The sequence below is a fragment of the Chiloscyllium punctatum genome, chromosome 44 (assembly GCF_047496795.1).
Source record: "Chiloscyllium punctatum isolate Juve2018m chromosome 44, sChiPun1.3, whole genome shotgun sequence".
Classification (NCBI taxonomy): Eukaryota; Metazoa; Chordata; class Chondrichthyes; order Orectolobiformes; family Hemiscylliidae; genus Chiloscyllium; species Chiloscyllium punctatum.
In genome coordinates, this window is record NC_092782.1 from 25,306,096 (window position 1) to 25,327,108 (window position 21,013).

At 38.1% G+C, this 21,013-nt stretch overlaps 1 protein-coding gene across 22 annotated transcripts in view; it reads right to left on the reverse strand.

Moving 5' to 3' along the window:
* anks1b (ankyrin repeat and sterile alpha motif domain containing 1B) overlaps window positions 1-21,013 on the reverse strand; it is an 810,941-nt gene that overhangs the window by 32,410 nt on the left and 757,518 nt on the right. For 9 of the 22 annotated variants that reach the window (XM_072562474.1, XM_072562481.1, XM_072562479.1 and 6 more), the window contains 2 exons: window positions 2,414-2,521; window positions 615-677 (listed from right to left, as the gene is read on the reverse strand). In XM_072562474.1, coding sequence (XP_072418575.1) covers window positions 615-677; window positions 2,414-2,521 — 171 coding nt within the window. Of the gene's footprint in view, window positions 1-614; window positions 678-2,413; window positions 2,522-2,610; window positions 2,935-13,455; window positions 13,567-13,668; window positions 13,987-21,013 lie in introns of those variants that run through there. The other 13 variants (XM_072562483.1, XM_072562492.1, XM_072562494.1 and 10 more) reach the window with 5 other exon arrangements.

Consider the following 21,013-nt stretch of genomic DNA (forward strand, 5'->3'; position numbering starts at 1 on the left):
CCGTCCTAAATGAAGTGATGGTATCTCTTAAACCTTCATGATTGGGTTATTTCCATAGTCATTTGCATATTGCAAGAGGATGACGATTTAGAAATTTGCTGACTAAGACATAAACTGTTCCCTTGAAATAAGTCTTTGGATTAGAAACTTAAAGATGTTGCTTCTGTTAAAATTCTGTTGGTTGGTGGTCATTGCACAGCAGAGAAAGGAACAGGTGAAATACATTGCAAAGAAAGACAGATGGCAGTAAAATTGCTTTAAATCATAAATAATGATCCCAGGGATTTAAAAATGATTGCTAAAACAAGCGTTTCCATAATGTTTCCTACAAAATGTACATGAAATGATGATTTCTTTTTCAGGACAACATACAAAAGAGTGACAGTACTTGGACAGCCCATTTTATTGCAAGCTCAGCAGGAACGAAGGACAGACCATCTGCCCTTCACTAGAGTTCTGAGTTAACTGTTGCTTGGGAAAAGTATGGTGTAAAAAATTATTACATCCTGCAGCGGAGGCAGGCATCAGAAATTAAGCAGCTTACTTGCACTCTATTGGGGGGAGAAGGCCTCAAGTCCATGTTGCCCAGCTTATTTCAGAGTGAGGTGACTTACCATCCAAGATACGATATATACATCATCTTGCAAGATGGCATTGCGGGATTCAGGACAACTGACCTATTGATATAAAAAGAGATCCAATCTGAATAGCACCTAAAATGAGTGGTTTTCTTTCTTCCACCACTCGTCAGTTGTTCCCTCCTTCTAAGATGGAGGGTCCCATCATATCATAGTGCTTCACCTAGAGGTCTGCATGAGAATCAACAATATTCACTCCCAGCAGTGGGAGGGAAGCAGATTCCAAATGTACAAACAGTTCTATTTGAATTGCACGGATCGGTGGGCATGTTTCTGTTGAGTTCCTAAAAATCGGCCTGGAAACACTTTTTGTTTTCCCGCAGATGCTTTATCAAGAATGCTCTTTACAACAATGTAAAAAGGTGCAGTCACATTGTAGTACCTGAGAAAAAGAAAAGATGAACAAACATTTCCAAAGGAAAGCCTTTGGCAAATTGGAAACTGGAAGATAACCATTTTGACCATTCCCAATTTTTCTTTCAGCTTTCCCGATTTAGCATTCCAAACAGCGCAGTTAAATAATTCCAGTTGAAAACTATGCATGTGTGGCATAAGAGGGCTTTAAAAGCTTTAAGATTTGATATTTTTGTTCAAGTGCTGAAGATAAATTATTGGAAAAATATACACGGAAATATATATATTAAAATTACTTGACTCAAAATAAAAAAACCTTCTGGCAACTGTTAAATGACAGTACTACTCCAGCGTCATTTTGAATGTGTTGTATGCATTTATGAAACTGACAATTGTATGTCACCTTTCTTAACTGAATGCTGAAATATATACAGTTCCCCAAGAGCGTTCCTTTTTTTCCATGATAGCAGAACCAAGAAACACATTTCCACGAATCCTTCAGTGACATTTTAGGTTGAATGTGATTTAAAAAAAAACATTTGATAAGCTGAAATGTGAACTTGGCTTTGCACAATTCCCAAAACTGAGATTAAATCGCTACTTTCATACAGCTATTGAAAACATGATGATGATCCTGGCACAGATCTTAACCTGTCAGATCCCACGAACTACAGCAATTCATTACCATCTGCAAAAATCCTTCCCTGGATTAAAGGGTTTGCTTCCTGTGTGGAAAATTGAACCACTCACTAAATCTTTGAGGTAATTCTGTCCTACATTATCAGGTTAAAAAAAAGATTTAATAGCATGAGAGTAAAGAACAAGATGAACAACAAATCATTATAAAATTTCTTGTAGATAAATGTTTCAAATAATTTTTAAAAATCCTTTCCTGAAAAGTCTACAAAGAGAAGCCAGTTAATCGATGTGGAACAGATTTGAAATGCTGTAAATCTGTTGAGGAAGGGTTAATGTGGTGCAGCTTAATGCTACGATTGACTCAGTAACTACCTGAATCCCAGCAAAAGAGCTGAAGGGTTCTGACATATGTGCTTAACGGAGTTTACTTTTTAATGAGAATAGATATTGATTTTCATTTCTCTGACACTCGCAGAAAGATTTGACAGATATTTTTCAGCCTACATTAGAACAAAAGGTCACAATAATAAAAAACCTGAAATGAGTTTTCTCCCATATTTTAATTTCAAAATATTGCTTGGAAGATCTTCAGGGAATATTCTCACATACAGAACAAAGAGTATTGGTGGTGATCATGGAACAGGAAAGATACTGAGGCAAGCAGCTAATAATGATACATGCTAGTGCTGAAGATCGGCCTGAGATGTGCTAATTAAAATTATACTGTGCTACATTCCATGCGAATAGCTGTAGTAATTGAACACTGTACAAACATGGCTTACCCTCAAAGTAATTGTACGCGGAGGCTTCTGAGGAGGCTCGTCGTGAAGTCTGTCTCCAAGTGATGCTAAGATTCGTTTTCTGTGACCCAGAAGGTTAATTTTCAACACCTGAAAGATTCAGTGATGTAAGTAAGACTCCTTACAGATGGCTGAAGAGAAAAGAAAGAATGGAATACCTTCCAAAACCAGTAAACGACCTTGAAGTGGGAGGTAATCCAGGACGGATGATGTACTGCACCGTGGTTACAGAATTAACTGCCAGAATAATTATGCCCCATCCTAATGTGTCATCGTAACTCGACAAGACACAATGCTGAAACATAATAGTTCTGGGCAGAAAATGCAAACCTCTCCTTTGGACTTAAATGACTATTCTTGCAAACAATATATTCTGAGCCTTCCTCTGACAGTTCACTGCAGTATTTCCAGATAAAACAGAGAACCTCCTGATAAATGGCGTTTTAATTCCTTAGCTTCAGATCCTCACACTACTTCTGTGGCTGTGCAATACTGGCAAAGAAGCTAGGTATCTTTTTACATATAATCACAGAAGGACTGTGTCTGAAGGATGCTGCAAAATGGATTGCAATGTCAGTAGTCATCCATATTTTTAATTATACAGTTGACAACACTCAACTAATTACATAATAAGAGGAAAGCAAGACACTGCTGTGCATATCTATTAAAAAGTAAAACCCAGGACAATGTATCCTTATTCTGACACCACTTAAATGGAGCAATGAGTTTAGCTGAACAAACAACAAATGCACACACAAGAATAATCCACCCAAAGCAAATCAGCAGCAACCTGCCTCAAGCTGGTTGTTAAAACACCGTAATCGTCATACTGTTAACCACATTATATTCTCAAATGTTACTGTAATGCATTTTTAGACTGCCATTACTCTTCAGCTTCAACAAAAACACCCTTACCGAACACAAATATGCAGAAAGGATCTTACCAGGTTTATCGAGTAAATCTAGAACTGCTTCACTCAGGGTACAAGAAAGGCTGCAGAACTTGCAACTTACTTAGCTCTTTGGAGAACATTTCTTTGCATTTCCCTCAGAATTTTATTTGTGTTCAGTCAAGGATGATCATTGCCTTTGCTTTGGTTATGGTAGCCAGTAATCAGATCAGGGTATTTTAACTCAAATTAGATGGGCCTGACATGGATATACTGGATAACTAATATTGAGTTAAATACTTTATCTACTTAGAAAATCACATCCAAATTGTCAACTGAAAGAAGATTCAAAACTCAACTCTGCACTTGCAAGATGAATTTTCATGATAATTACATTTTAGAATATTATTCCAGTTAACACACTACATCTTCAAATTAACTCCAGAATTTCTGTGTGGTGTACAATGTATTTGCATGTTACAAAAAGAGACTATATAAATGGTAAATGAAGTTTAGCCTATTATTTTGTTCAGATTGAAGCTTCACGGACATGCTTTGAGAAGTACTGTTATCTATAATGAAAATCTTAAACTTAAAACACTTGCCAGTCACAGCACACTCCATCAATGCATTTAATACAAATTAACTAAACTGAGCACTGCAGGCTTTTACTTGATTCAGGAAGAATTGACAATTACATTCAAGCATCAGTTGAACTCAATTATGTTCTCAACAACACAGCTCTCTCCTGTTATCCATAGGACACAGCTCAGCATCCAACCACTTGTCACCTTTTTGTTGATCAGCAGAACTTTCCAGATGTTGAAGCATTTCGTATCTTAATGAGCATAGAGCATCTAACCTAATGAGAGGATAGTTACATAACCTATACAGGTTCAAAATCTATATTTTAATCATTCTCAAAACATAAAAGATAATTAATTAATTATTGAAGAATTGATTCATAATGAAATAGAATAAAACTAAAGGTCAACCAATGTAAATGTAAATGCTCATGCGCTTCCCATACAAAGATTTCAATTGAGCATGTTTTAATACTCTTGTTTTACAAAACAGAGCCGATGACAATTTTACTCCTCAACTTATGTACACAGGAGTTATTCATTCTTCCAAGCAAAATGTGTATAATCCAGCATGATTCAGAAACAGTACAGCCACACAATGCCAAAGTACCAGCAAGATACATTCATTCCATCTGTTAACTAACAGAGGCAGTCATATTGATATGCAGGTTCACAGAAAGTGATTCATTATAATTTTTCTGATAATAATTCTGATTCTTGCTTCCTGGTGGAAACGCCTTGATCAACTGGTGAGACGTCACCATACAATCAGATCGTCAAATGAAAAAGCACATGCGATAAAGAAATGGTGCAATCCTTGCTTCTTGCAAGTATAGACAACACAGAAGGAGAGCAATCAGCCCATTATGCCTGTGCTGATCAACAATGAGCAATCCTGATGAAGGGCTTATGGCCGAAACATCGACTTTCCTGCTCCACGAATGCTGCCTGACTGTCTGTGCTTTTCCAGCGCCACATTCTTCGACTCTGATCTCCAGCATCTGCAGTCTTCACTTTCGTCAAGCAATCCAGCCTGAACTCACCTTTTGATACTAACGCATAGCTCTACAGATCATAGCTCTTTAAGCAAACATCCAACTACACCATAAAAATAGCGAGTTCCTGTCTCTGTCACCTATTCAGGCAGTAAGTAACAAATTGCTATCATACTCTGGCAGTAAAATTATTCTAATTTCCCCTCTAAGCCTTTAACAAATACTTTAAATCTATGCTCCCCAGTTTTTAACTCTATTGAGGCCACCCATAAGTTTATACACCTCAATTAAGACTCCCCTCAGCCTGCTTTGTTTCAAGAACAGCAACCCAGCCCATCCAATCTTTCCCAAAAATGGAATTTTCCAGTCTTGACAAGATTCTCATTGGATCTCCTTTGTCCCCTCTCCAGTGCATCTTTGTTGCGATATGGTGATCTGAACTGTACTCAAGTGTTGTACACAATTCTGGCAACACCTCTCTCTTCTACTTTATGCCTCAATTCAATTTGCCTTCATAAGTACACTGTTGAGCTTTAAGATTCTTTGGACATATGCTCCAAGTTTGTTTTGGTCCTTCCCTAACATGGATTGATATTTAAAGCTTACGGTACAATTCTGGCGTCTGCATATCAGGAAGGATGTCAAACTTCACAGGGGATTCAGAAAAGATTAATTCAAAACATTCCAGGCATGAGGGACGTTTTGCGAATAAATTGGTCAAGGTGTTGGTCTCCTTAGAGGCTTAGCTAAGAGGAGATCTGAGAGAGGTGTTTGAAGCCAGAGTAGGCCAAACAGAAAGATAAGGAGAAACTGTTGCATTTGATGGAAATGCTGTACCTCAAAGAACACCAATGTAAGTTAATTATCCAAAGAATCAAGAGTGACACTTGGAAAAACATTTTTACACAGTGATCAATTAGAATGCTCTGCCTGAAAGTGTGGAGGAGGCAGATTCTGAGTTTTCAAAAGGGAATTGAAAACATATTTGAAGAGAAGAAAGCATTGCATATTGAGGGGAAAGGTACTTTAAACAGTGTCAGCATGAACACAATGATGTGAATGGCCCCCTATGATGCAATTATTCTATGAGGTCACCTTATATGAACAGTCTTCTTGAATTAAAAAAGAACATCCTACATTCTGTTAACATCTATAATGTTTGGAAAACAAACTAGGAGGAGTCAACCTTTTCTGAAGTGCACTTTTGAAACATTTTGCCAAGGGATTAATACAATGTTACTTCTTCCATTCCCAGACTGACTGCAACAAAGGTTTGGACTTTTTTACTCCCTACTTACTCAATGGCATTTTTATTTTCATTAAATATTTTTGAAATAAAGAGCACTACACACCTTCAAGGGCACATTATTAGAACCAAATGGACTTGCTAGGTCCAAAGTGCATTAAGCTAAAACTAACAAATTCACTTTTCTAAAGCTAAATGTGTCTGTTTCTTCTGTTTCTCCATTGTGTATATATTTGTGCTATTCACTCCAAAAAATAAATTAACACTGAGACCTAATTATCATTATGCATGAAAAATAAATGGGGATATCTATGATGAGCAGAAACAAGGAGAAAAGGGTGTATAGTGGGGTCTCCAAATATGTTCTAATAGATAATTATGCAATGCCAAATTTCCTTGCTCACTTAAACCAGCCTGTCAATTCCTGTCATTGAGTGCAACTTGGATCATTATAATTGGCCTGCCTCAAGCTAAAGAGTCATTTCAAAATGTCTTAACTTAGTCAATTTGGGCAATTTGGTAGGAAACATCAAATTTTCTATATCATTATTTTTGAGCATTTTAAAATTTCTATCTGAAACCTGCACTGCATCTTGTTTCTCCAAATGCATTTTTATGACATACATCATATTGAAAACCAGTAAATCTTTATGACTTCACATGAAAGCATGCTTTGCCTAACGTGAATGATAGCTGACAGCTTGAAAATTTAATTATCACATAAAAAAAAGAGGAATAGATACTATCATTGGCCTCCATTTGTTTGCATTGATTTCTACTTATTTATGTCTATTTTTATATTCTAGTGTATGCTAGAAAAAGTTTGGAAGAAAACTGGCTGGAAGTAGACATTGGGAGATGAACAAGGACAATTTTGGGTGTAGCATTTGGATTGCATTCTGCACAAAAAATTTGACACCTGGCATTATTTAATTTTAAATCAAATAATATAAATTCTAACCATAGACCTTTCAAATGTTCCTTTTAATTTAAATCATATCTGTTTGTTCTAAAACAAAAAGGAACCATTATCAAAAAGGCCATTCCAATGACCAGTCCCAAGTACCTCTTTGACCTTGCAGGGTCAGATACACCAACACAGCCGATTTAAGAAACTGGATGATTGCACAATGGAAACTTAATCTCAAGATGGTTGCTCCTCATGGATGCAGGAACAACTCTGTTCATGTTAGTTTCTTCTATTCTTAACAAAACATAGTGAGATTTTGGTGACAGAAAGTACTGCAAAGGGCATGCTAACAGTGCATTTCTTAGTTCTCTGACATCCTACGATTCTGCTTCTGCACCATATAAATACAGATACACTCCATATTACAAAAAGGCATTGAGTAGAGGTCAGGTGCTTCCCCAAAGAATGAGGAGACAAATTGTTTGTATTTTGTTTATTGTCCCTTTCAAAGTGGTTCTCTGATTATTCTCTCTTGATTTCTTCAGTACATACCTACAGCAGCAGCTCTGCAGCACTGAGGTGCAAGAGCGAAGGCACCACATTACAAGCTGAAACCTAGGTATTGGAATCATTTGGAGTTTCAGCTTCAGGGTGGAGTGTTGCACTCACAGTGGATTGTCTCAATGGACTGCCCCTTATCCTGGTACAGATAACCAAGACCAATTCATTATTTCCAGAGTCAACAGCCTCTAAACTGAACAGAAATTAGTATTTGTTGAAATCACTATTACATTTTAAGGATTTGGTTTGGGATCCAAGTGTATGAATATTCAAAGAGATCACTTGCAGTGCCTTCTGCCACCAAAATCTCACTAAGTTTTGTTAAGAATAGAAGAAACTAACATGAACAGAGTTGTTCCTGAGTCCATGAGAAGCAACCATCTTGAGATTATGTTTCCATTGTGCAATCACTCCACCAGGCATTTTCCAACCTCACATGGGATCATCTCAATGCTGCTTTAGCACCCTGGTGCCATCTTCATTTTTGTGATTTGGTGGGTGGTTTTACTGCTGGACGCCTTTCTGTCATTAACTTCCCCATTGAAGGGGTCATCTGCAATATTTGGATTTTATATAGAATTAGAGCTGACTGCGTCTTAAAACAGAATACAGCCTTTAGCAAGAAAGTTCTTTCATTAATGGATCTTAGGACAAAAATGTTTCGCTATTTTTTATAATCATAGAACCTGATTATTATACTGTCCTCAGGCAGAGATATTGCTGGAGTCTGAACAGACAGTGCTTTGTCAGTATTCTTCACTGACAGTACTATCCTGTCAAAGATAAGTACATGACAAAGCAATTGCAGTTATAATTCTAGTTACTCTCTCTAGCAATAACAGACCCTAATCCAAACCTCAGAAAAACACCTCATTCTGCACCAGTGTGATTCTTCCATTTCTTACATTCATCCATTCTATACCAAAATAGCACCAATTAGCATTGACAGGTAAGCAATTTTATCCTGTGCACTCCAAGTATCACTTTGAGACTTATTATGTGAAATATCTATAAAGCAGTAGAGCAATGGGCTTCTATTTCATCAGTCTCAGCTAATTTCAAACCCAAGACCCTGACGAAAAGACGATAGTGTGTTAACCCACTGTCACAAACACATTAATTTGTTTGAAATGTTGCTGAAGATGTACAATGACTCCAAGAGCTGGTTTAATGTTGTCACCCTTAAATAGGGTTTACTTATTTCATCTTGTTCTTCAATGTTGAAAGTAATTCTATCTCAAAATATTTTGGGGCTTTAGTTTATTCAAAGGCTAATTAACTCAAGTTTAACTAAGAAGATGAAGCTTATAAACTATGTTCACTCTTAACGTTCAGGAGAGATGATCAGACCAGAAGAAACAATGTCAATCACAATTTAAATCAAGTCAAAATATGAACTAGTTCAGCATTTTTACTTATAGGTAGAAATTAATTTAGACGGATACAGGCACATCAGAACAAAGTCCAAATAATTAAACTAAAATCAGAATATGCTGTCAGTACAAATCAAGTGTCTCAGGATCTAGGAAGGGGAAAAGTACATTGTTTTAGGGAGGCACCTTTCATCAGAACTGCAGATCACCCTTACCAATTTAATTAAAATAAGCATAGATGGGAAGTAAATATATGAGAGCCTGGTGTGTTGGCTTCATTTTAATAAAAAGCTGTTAATCAACTTAATAGATGGTAAACTGGTTTCTAAACGTACTCAGTGAAGGCGAGGGTCAATAAAAGAGGGAAGAAACGTATGCATAGGACAATCCAAATGGAATACACAGTTAGGTCCAAGACTGTCCATATGAATCCAAACTAGAGGGTTGTAGAGTTCTCAGTTAGGTGATAACACCATTGGGAACTGGTAGGAAATAAAATCAATGAATGAGTTAAAGATTATGGAACAGGGGGAATATTTCGTTCATGGTGACATTGACATTTGGATATAGTAGACAATAGAAATAATGAAAGAAGATCTTGCAGATGTGCAAAGTACTGCAATCGATGAGAACAAATGGCATAAAGCTATAAGACAAAGGTGTGAGGATCAGAGGAGAGGCACATGATATGGGGGAGATATGGCCCAGGTCAATATACTGTATTTGTTACTAATAATGCAGACTAGTCTATTTAGCTTTGATGGCATTTGCAGAGTTCACATGACTCCGAATCCAAACATTGAAGGATCATATTTTACTAATGAGATGAAACCAATCATTGGATTTAATGCTAAGCAGACAAGAATTGTCCAGAAATTCTGTTCAGGATCGGACACCTCATTTCTGACCCTGATCATAAGAAGAAAAACAATTATATTTAGATGATTTCTATTCAGGCCATTCCTGAATGGGTCCCTCCTGTTACAAAAGGAGATCTGTCCATGACTCCTCGCAGCCATTAAAGGGTCATCGTCAAAACCGTAAGCAGTGAGGGTATTATATTGTCACATAAATGCTCAGCAACACAGCCAGACACTGTGAAAGGATACATACAGAGTATGATGCCAGCGCAATAGGTACATGGCTTGGTTGGTGATTGGGTAGGTTGATTGTGGAACCAGGTAAAAACAATGACTGCAGATGCTGGAAACCAGATTCTGGATTCAGGAGTTCAGGCAGCATCCAAGTAGCTTCGAAATCGACGTTTCGGGCAAAAGCCCTTCATCAGCCCTTTAATGGCTGCGAGCTGGGCCGTATCTCCCCCATATCATGTGCCTCTCCTCTGATCCTCACACTTTTGTCTTATAGCTTTATGCCATTTGTTCTCATCGATTGCAGTACTTTGCACATCTTTATTCCTGATGAAGGGCTTTTGCCCGAAACGCTGATTGTGGAACCAGTGAGGTTGGCAAGGAGTGTGTGGGGCCAGGGGTTGGGGCACATTAGCCTGGCAGAGTGAAGTCAGGGAGGTGGGGGTAGGGGTGGGGGGGAAGAGAGCGAGCACAAATCGGGGGGAGAGGAAGAGTGCGAGTGGAGACAGTGAATATGTGAGAGAGAGAGAGAGAGAGAGAGAGAGAAAAACTAGGCGAGAAAGTGGGAAAGATTGAGTGAGAGAGATTGGGATTGTCAGCGCGTGTGTGTGTGTGAAGGGATGTGAATGTGTTTGGTTTAAGGAGGGGTAGTGGCAGGTTGAAGGGGGTTTCACACTGGTTGGAAAGTGGGTTGACTCCAGTGGGATAGGGAAGGAACATAGTTGGGATGCTGAGATATGGGTTCAGTTTAATAGTTACCCAAGAATTAGAGCAGATGTCTAGTCTTCCAACATTTCCAGAGTAAGTATAAAGTTTAAGTGAGTCAGAACCTTCAAAATTTTGCTTTAAGGGGCTTGTACAGACAAGTCTAGCCACAAGGGGATCTTCCATTGGAATTTTCAATTATCCAGTAGTTCCCTCGGAATCAACTGCACCAGGAATTCCACAAAGTCCCAATGTACAACTACAGTCCTCACTGCTGCAAACACTGTGTGGCCATTGGAGTATCTGGGCCAATAACATTTTGAGTTGCTACAACACTGGATTGAAGATAAGCCAACAGTCAATGAAATAACGCAGATCAAGAAAGGATCAGCCGATTTCCTGTCAGTTGCAACTAAAACTCTCAGTCACAGAATAGGAACATTTGTTTTTGAATATTGTGGATAACAATATCAACTTTTCAACAATGTTAATAAAATTATGGTACTGCTTTTTGCAGCAACAATCCACATTTATGGAGCACCTTTCACAGTAAAATGACCAGGGTGCTTTGCAAAACATGACACATAGCCACATAAGATTATATTAGAAGAGGTGAGCAAAAGCTAGGGCAAAGCAGTGGGATTTAAAGAGTGCCATGCAGGAAGAGGGAGAAGTAAAGAAATGGAGATAAAGCAAAGGAATTCCAGAGCTTAGGATCTAAACTGCTGACAGCATAATCGGCAATGGCACAATTATTATCAGGGATGTACACAAAGAGTGCTAAGAACCTCAAAGAATTGTACACTATAGAGGTTAATGAGAGAGAAAGGGGTAAGGATATCGAAGGGTTAAGTCATAATTGCTTCATTTTAAGTTTCTTGCCAATAAAGCAGGACAAAGTGGTGTAAACAAAGATGCACACAAAAAAAATTGTCGCATTCTGTTATGATTTTTTAAGTCCACCACCGTTCCTCATGCAATTGAGAAGGAAAAGATTGAAAAGGGACCTAAGGGGCAAATTTTTCATGCAGAGGGTGGTGCATGTATGGAATGAACTGCCAGAGGAAGGGGTAGAGGCTGGTACAATTATGACATTTATAAGGCATCTGGGTTGGTATGTGCGAGGAAGGGTTTAAGAGAGATGGAGGTCAAATGCTGGTAAATGGGACTAGATTAATTTCGGATATCTGGCTGGCATGCACGAATTGGACTGAACAACCTATTTCTGTGCTGTACAACACTGCAATTCTAATTGTTAATATTTAGTACAGCCATATATGCAAGGGCTTGTAGACATAGTTCAAGCTTTCCTTAAATTGAAGAAGTAAAGCTGATAAAATTAATGTTAATTGACTATACCATGTCCCAGAATAAATAACCGATACACCTGAGTCTGCGATGACACAGACACTATAAAGAAAGGCACAAAGTCATACAATCAATCAGTTTCCTTCTTTCGTGAAGGTGATGGTTCTAAAAACAGTGATTGGTATTAAGGCACAGTTTGAGAAATATTAGAAATTGCTGAAAAAGCTCAGCAGATCTGGCAGCATCTGTGGTCAAAGATACCGTTTTGAGTTGGTGACCCTTCCACAGGTTGAGAGATACTGGTTGCTCTCCATCACCCTACACAAGCAGCTGAATTCTGAACAGAGAGTTAGGTTCATCAAACAGATCAGTCCAACTGTGTCTTATCCTGTTCTCAAACTGTGTCCACATATGTAACTTTTGACTGAAAGCTACTGAACATAGGAGAGAAAATCTCGGCTGTTTTGTTCCTTTTTACTCTACCAGGGACTTGAATCTAATTACTGTGTCTCTTTTAATGCCACCACAGCCATGAACAACTAACTGAACGCAGAGGTAGAGTTAAATCTAGACTAACCTCATCTATATTGCACAATAATCTAGTTTATAGGCAATTTGCTCATGGAATAACATGACACGTGTGAAGTTAATGTAGGCAAATCATTTGGAAACCAGACTATCATCAGTAAGTTATAATTAAAGTATACAGTCAATTTTTGTTTTAAAAAAAATCATTTAGCACAATTACATCAAAATACCTTCAAATGCAGAGATTATTACCTCATCTCATTTAACAATCAGTAAAAGGAAATAACCAGCACAAGAAGCAAGAATTAAGATTTAATGTTTAAAAGGCTAATTTCATTTCAGTAATAAGTTAATTTGCTTTTATATCCAAAACATGCTACGTTATGAATGATGATAGTTCTGTAGAACAAAAGCTGTAGCAGAGACTAGGATTTTTTAAAATCCTATGACTAATATTGCAGCAATTTAGATTATATGTTCCTGGCTGGTCTCATGCTGCTTGAAAGCTTCAGTATTGCTCATTCCAAAGTGATCAACTTATATTTGTATGAACACACATATAATTATTTGTTCTTACACTGTAATACATAACTTTCAATGAATGATAAATTTTCAATTAACAACAAGAACAAATTGAGCTGAAACTTGCTATTAAGTTGCAGCAAGATTATGTTTGATAGGAAAAAGACCTTAACCAATTTCTGGCTCCATATATCCTTTCTTAAGTAATAAAAATCAAAGGTTTCTGATAACACCACATACAAACTGCTGCTTTATATATTTTTTAAAGATGTGACTGAAGTATTGAAGATTTTGTTCCAGCTTCTAATTACCTATCAAGTTGCCTTTTAGGTTGGTTTCATTTGCTGCTGTCCCCCACACCAACAAGAGCTGCCACATCATGCAGGAAGACACTACCAAAGAACTGTCAGACAGGGTTAGATACAGGTTGATTTTTTGATGAGCACTTCACATGCACACTTAATGCCTTATAGATATTACAATTACATTTGGGTGGAATCAAGTAATCACACATCAATACGTACCAGCAATCGATGAGATTAATCATTGTGCCTTTGAGCTGAGCTTCTGTTCTTTGCCTCCCTAAAAGGAAAGCTTACAAATTTATACTCTTTACATTGTTTGATCTTGAACGTCCTCCCTCTCAATGTTCTTTTTTGGTATCGTCAATGGTATCCTGCATGGCCTTTTTCCTCAAGCTGCGAGGACAGTACGTCCCTCTCTCTCTCTCTGGTAGCTGTGAATGCTGCTTTTTGATCGGCTGACAGTTGGGAATGCTTTGTCCTCTGGAGACACTGTGCTGTGCATGTGTGCAGTTCTCCCTGGACCAGAACTGGCAAATCTCACCCTGTGAGTGCAAGCAAGCTTAACTGACAGCCCCGGCTGGGATCTGACCTCACCATCCCCCTACAATGGAAATGCTCTCTCCCAAATAATCATCAAGGAGCTTCTTGAATATTATCTGCTTCCCTTCACATTTTGTGCATTTCCTTCAATAAACGGCTGTTCGCCAACAAAAGGGGTCATTCAGGGTATGGTATAGTAAAGGTAACTTGAGATGCCCTGAGGACTTGAAAGAAAATGTATAAATGCAAGTGTTTTGTTCATAATTTCAAATTGTGAAACATTAACTTATGTCAATACTATAGTCATGCATTTAATGTGTCTTAACATTTCTTTGACCACTTAAGCAGCTTTGTGTGAACCAGAAATTGTCATTTTTCTATTTCATCAGTTAGTTCAATTTAGTTCCTTTCTCTCTCTCAGAAACTTTACAGCTTAGGGCTGTAAGAATTGCCCAAATAGCGTCACCAAATGGATAGATACAGAGTGTATTTCAATCTTTATCTAAGGTCTGAAGCCTACAGTGTACAGAATAAATGTTACTCAAATGGTAGCTATCAGTCCTGAGAAGAAGGTTTTAGATTTCCTGTCAGGGAAATCAATGGCTCAAAGGTACAATGTACTATGTACATTCCACAAAAATAATGAGACTGAAGAGCTAAATCTTCAGATTTTAATACAATTTCTTATGAGCTAGATGCCACTGACTTCAATGACATTCTCGAAGGAGACAAAGACTGAAATTGCATCATTTGTTTGCAGATAAACTGCCTGATACTAAATCAGTCTTAATTTACTCTTAAATGAATTGCAAATTTTGCCAGCTAACAATTTCCATGTACAGCTCACAGCAAAAGAATGATCATTCCTAAAGGCACTAAACAAAACACAAGAATCTGCTAATGGCTTAAATTTTAATTAGGTCATTAAATACGGTGGCTGAGACTAATGTCTTTCCTTACGAGTATAAATAATTTTCTATATTAAAGGTATTAGTGTTCACGAATATTCTAAAGCCAACAATATATCGATGATAAAGTACCTGTTTAAAGAATTCATTTTAACTCAGGCATAATCAAACTTTTGCTTTTAAATGATCTCAACAAAGCTTGATTTAAATGTCTCATCTAATTGGTATCAATGGTAGAATTATCACTTCAGAAATATCTTGTCTTTACAGTACTGTAAGGTTCTTTTATGCTGTGAAACTGCAGGCAGATGAAAAATACATGGTTCTTCCACCTTCAACTGCACTTGGAAATTTAAATTGCCTGATTTACCTTGTACTGATGACAGGCACCCACTGTGAACTACCACCACACTCATTGGCCTCGCTTCTGCTCTGTGTCTTTTGCAAATCAACATTGTTAGTATAAAAACAATGGAAAACAGCATCTGGATAATTGCATAGTGACGCTGTCCTGAAACTAGCTGCAACAGAAAATCTTTTCTAGATACTAATCCTACTGTTAGGACATGATAATGTTTATAAGGAGTATCGTCACTCTACTAGGCACTGGAGGGACAACTGAATATCCACAGATGCAGTAAGCAGTAAGTACGGAATATTGCACAGCACAAGGATCTACTTTGATCTTTCCACCAATTTTTTTTGTCATAGTCCATGTGATAAATGCTTGATCAAAACTTTTAAAAGCTTTGCTTGCAACAGTCTCACATGTAGTCAGATATTTCTGATTACTTGAAGAGTTAATCCCGGAGTGTAGCATCCTTGATGTCCAATCATAACCAGATGAAACAATGCATCACTCCCAGTGCTGACGAAAAGTGAAACTGTAATTTGGAGAGTTCAAAAGAATAATGTGTATAAATGGGACTCCTTTCAGTATAATGGTTATGATAATTCTGTATGCCCACTGCATCCTGTGAGAACAAAGTGTCATAGATCTTAACAGTACAAGTAGCAGTTGGTCCATTTCACCTGGGCTGGCTCTTCAATTAGGCTTAGTCCGTTTAATTTTTCTTTTTCAATATTTATTCAGATTCCACTTATAAGCTGTTACAGATCCTACTACCGTTACTATTTCTAATGCCACCTTTCACAGTCTAAATCATTTATTCTCTTCCTTCATTCTTCATTTTAAATCCATTCATTCTCAGAAACAATGCTTTAAGTGATGAAAATGATTTTAACTAATTATTTTATCAATACCTGTCCTAACTTTGGGCAACATATCAGACTGTCTCCAGGCTATCACTGGATATATATTAACAACCCAGATCCATAAATTAAGCTTTTTATCCCTGACACGCATCCTAGTAAATCTTTTTTTTTGATGATGCAGGTGTGACCTCTTCTGGAGTACCATGTCCAGGTCTGGTTGCACTGTTATAGAAAGATATAATTAAACTGGAGATGGTTCAGAAGAGATTCACCAGGAATGGAGGGGCAGAATGATAAGGACAGGCTGGATAAACTGGGACTTTTTTTCACTGGAGTGTACGAGGCTGAGGGGAGACTTTAGAGAAGCTTATACAATCATAAGGTGTATAGATAAAATGAACTGCCTTTCCCCGAGGTGGGCAATTTTCAAGAATGGGGGTATATTTTTAAGATGAGAAAGATTTAAAAAGGACATGAGTGTCAACTTTTTTTTAAAAACGGAGAGAGTGGTTTGTGCATGGATATTGATAAAACTAAGGATCTTACAGACTTTCTTTTATAATTTTATCACCTTGACTTTACCACTGCTCCCAACCTCAACCCCACACATATTTAGAATCATTTTCTGCACAAGTATGTTGCTGCAACTACTGAAACTAAAAAGGATGCCAAATGCAAATTGTCAGATTTACAGCTGGATACAGGATAGCCCCAGAAATGCCCACTTGCTCCCACGAGCGGACTACAAAAGAGACAAATGTTAGAAAAGTGAACACTAGATGTCTAACATATAGCTCACCCCTACCCATGAATTAGAGGCTATAATGAATCCAAAGTGATTTTAACAAGGGATTTAAAAAAAAATTCCTCGTGCATAATTTCAGTTTTATTCATTTTGCAGAGATGTAGATCCAGATGTTAGAATATTACATGCACTATCCCCAAACTGTCTTGTCATCTGTCACGTATAGTACATGTTGCTAAACTATTTTACTGTTGGAGCCATTGCAATGATGCCCTCATTATGTCAGCACATGGCATCCAAGAAAATGCAGCAGGGCAAGTGTAGACTGGCTAGTTATCATGACATGGAAACCTGTTGTATCTTCTTCAGCAATCAAATCAACACCGACTAGGAAGTTAGGATCTTTAAGAGCGGTTTGTCTCAGTGCAACAGCAGGCAATCTTTGTTTAAACCTCTGTAGCAGAGCCTGGAAAAATAGCTTCCAAATTCAGTGATGAGTCAATTGTGAACAATCTTACAGTGAAACCATTTTCTTTTTTAAAAGTTCTGATTTAACCTTAAAAGGACACTGGTGAGTCTCTGTTATACCATGTCATCACCTCTCTCGGTCCACCACTGCTCAGGATTTGTTACCCTTCAAGTCTCATGTTAACAACAGCAATTTGTATTGATATAACACCTTTAGCTTAATAAGATGTCAAAAGGTGCTTTTCAAGAACAAATTATGATTCTAAGTCACATAAAACGATGTCAGCACAGGCCTCAAGTTCAGTCAAAGAGGTCAGCTTTAAGAGAGGCCTGAGGGTGGGAAAAAAAAGAGGGAAAGAGATTGATGGAATTCCAGAGCTTAGAGCCTTGGAAACTGAAGACATGGTGGGGCACTATTAGTGGGAGGGGGCAATTAAATTTTCAAAGGATCAGAACTGCAGAAGTGCTGATATTTCAGATATCTAGAACTGAAGGAGATCAGAGAGCTAGGAATGTGCCAAACCTGATGGGATTTAAAAACAAAGATGAGAATTTTAAAGTAGAGACATTGCTTCATCAGGAATCAAAGTAAAGCAACCAGTAAAATGGTGATGGGTGTACAGGACCAGGAAAAAGATAGTACACAAACATCGAGACTTAAGATTATAAGGTATATGAGGAGGCTGGCCACTAGAATAGTCTGATGTAAGGCAGGCATGAGTAAAGGATAAGGGTTGCAGATGCAGATGAACTGAGAGAGGTGGGCAATGTTATTCAGTTCTGAATGCTGATGAGAGCGATGGCTCATCATCAGAGTGCATTCAGAGCCAAATCATAGCACCATGTGTAGCACAGTTGCACAGGAGGCACAAGGAAAACTTTAAGGGCAATATGGCAGGACATGTGACAGTTCAGGGAGCAGCCAAGCATTTCTGCAGCTGTGATTCCAACAGTGTAGTTTGCCTACCTGCAGCCAGATTGGTGAGATGCAAGTGTAGATAACTATGTGGAAATATCATCATATGTTGATGACAGAAACATAGTTCATAAAAGGTCAGGTTTGGTTGTTAAATATTTCTGGATATAAGGATGTTTGGGGAAGATAAAAAAGTAAAGGAGAGATAATAGTAGTGACAAAGGAACACAGTGCAATGCTGGAGATATAGAATATCACAGAGGAGTCAATGAATCTGTTGGGCTACAGCTGAAAATCATAGAAGGTGCAATTACATTGCTTTATAGGCCATCAACAAATGGAAAAGATGCAGAACACTAAATGTTAAGGAAATAGCAGAGAGGTACAATACATCTAGTAAGTCTAGAAGGAGGGACTGGGATAGTCTGGGTTATAGCTGTTTAAAGAAGGGAGGATGGCAAAAATTTCAAGAGTAGGTTCAGGAGAATTTTTGCCAGTAAGAAAACAGGCATTGATAGACTTGGTTCTTGGGAATGAGGTAGGCCATTATAGGAACATTTAGGGAATAAAGAATATTGTCTGATAAGGTTTTCGTTAGCTGTAGAAAACTACAAGGTAAATCCAGAGTAGGAATAATTATCTGAAGAACTCCAACTTCAATGGGACAAGAATGATTCCAGTTTATCTGGGTCAGATCCAAAGGTGAGCAACCAAAAAACTGTATCTGAGTGATGGGCTGCCTTAAGAGATAGTTCAACCACATCAAGGTATATTCCCATGAAAGGAAAAAAGCAATCAATTCCAGAGTCCCTGGATGACAAGAAAGATAGAGATCAAGGTGAAGCAGGAAAAGTGCACAATTGCTAGGTATCAGATAGCTAATACAAATGAGAACCAGGGGGAACACAGAAGGTTCAGACTGGAATGCATAAAGCAAATTGGAGAATCAAACAGACTGACAGCTAATATAAAGGGAATCGGATGATCTCCAACTATATGAATTATAAAAGGATCATAGGAGGAGGGTGGGTTGACTCTGTACCAAAATACATGCCGTCCCCAGGTTGCAAACAGGTTCCATTCTCAGGTTGGTTCACAAATCGATTTATACACAAGTCAAATCGCAATGCAGGACAATATGAAATAGCCTTTTATAAGTACGTAACATATTCCTATGTCAGATCTTTCAAATTATACCCCTTATATTTGTAAATCAGGGACAACCAGTAGGAATTGATGAGCTAAAACAGGCAGCATGGCTGCAGTACTGTATGAATAAACTGCATCTGTGTTTACCAAGGAAGAAGTTATTGCCCATGGTGGAAGAAGAGCTACTTCAGACACTGGACGGGTCCAATAGATAAGGTTAGGCTGCCTGAACTTAAAAAGTTGATAAGACACCAGGACCAGACAAGATGTATCCAAAGATGCTAAAGAAGTGTGAAGTGATGAAATTGCATAAACAATGGCAATAATCTTCCAATTGATTTTCAGCTAATGGGAGGAAGGTTGAGTGTTCCACAAAATTGGAGAGTTTAAATGTCACAAACTTACTCAAATAGAATGTAAAGATAACTCAGCAATGACAGAGTAGGTTGTGTGCGCTAACCTGTGCATGTGTTGATTTGTGGATGAGTGAGGGAAGGAGAGCTTGTAGAAGCAATCTGGGATAATATTAATGGCCACTTTGGCAAACAGAGGTAACAAATGTAATATAGAGTGTTGATGTGATGCACATAGACTTCCAAAGGCATTTGATAAGCTGTTGCACAAAAGACTATACTGAACAACATTACAGCTCAAAAGAATAAAAAGGAACTGTACCAACACGTATATAAACCTGGCTGTGTGACAGGAAATGCTGTGGTAAATGGTAGCTTTTCAGACTGGAGTACACCTTACAGTGGGGCTCCCCAGTGCTTAGTATTAGGATCCATGTTCTCCAGAAATAGATGCTCAATGACATAGACTGTCCTGTATAGGACACAATTTCAAAAGTTGTGGGTGATACAAAACCTGGGAGTCTTGTAGCATTGTGAACCATAGGAGATAGTGTAGAATGTCAAAAGGGATAGATTGGTGAAATGTGCAATTTGATAGATGAAATTCAAAGTCATTTCAAATTCAAATAGAAAGTGCAAAGTCATTCATTTTGGTCAGAAAATCACAAAACAAAGAGTCCAAAGGGGATGCAGGAACAGTAGTGTTTTCTCACCAATCTGTCAAGAGGTTGCAGAAGGTCTGACTTGAACACAGGGCTCCTAATAGAAGTAAGGGCAATACCACTGTTCCACAGACCTGAGGACTTGGATGTACACATGCATAAATCACTGAATGCAGGAGGCCCGGTTGAGTGACAGTTTAGAGTTCCTCTGTGGTCTTGCCGCTTCCCGCCATCCCTCCCTCCCCTCTGAACCCTCTGTCCACCCCCAACCCTCCCTTCCCCCCCCCCCCTTTCCCACCAACCCTCCCTCCCCCCAATCTCTGCAGCCTCTACTTCACAGGCTGCTGTACCTTCAGCTAGCTGTACCCCAAGATCTGGAATTCCCTCCTTAAACTTCATTTTCTCTGTATCCCTCTCTGGCCTTTAAGGTGACACAAGAAGCAACATTTTTTGATTCTGCTTTTAGTCACCTGATAAAATTTTTTAATGTCTTGGTGTCAAATTTTGAAATAGTTCACTAAAATAGGGTGCAATTTTTCTTCAACGTTGGCATACAGTTTTTATAGATTAGACATATAATTTCCATAAGTTATTTGACAGCACAATTA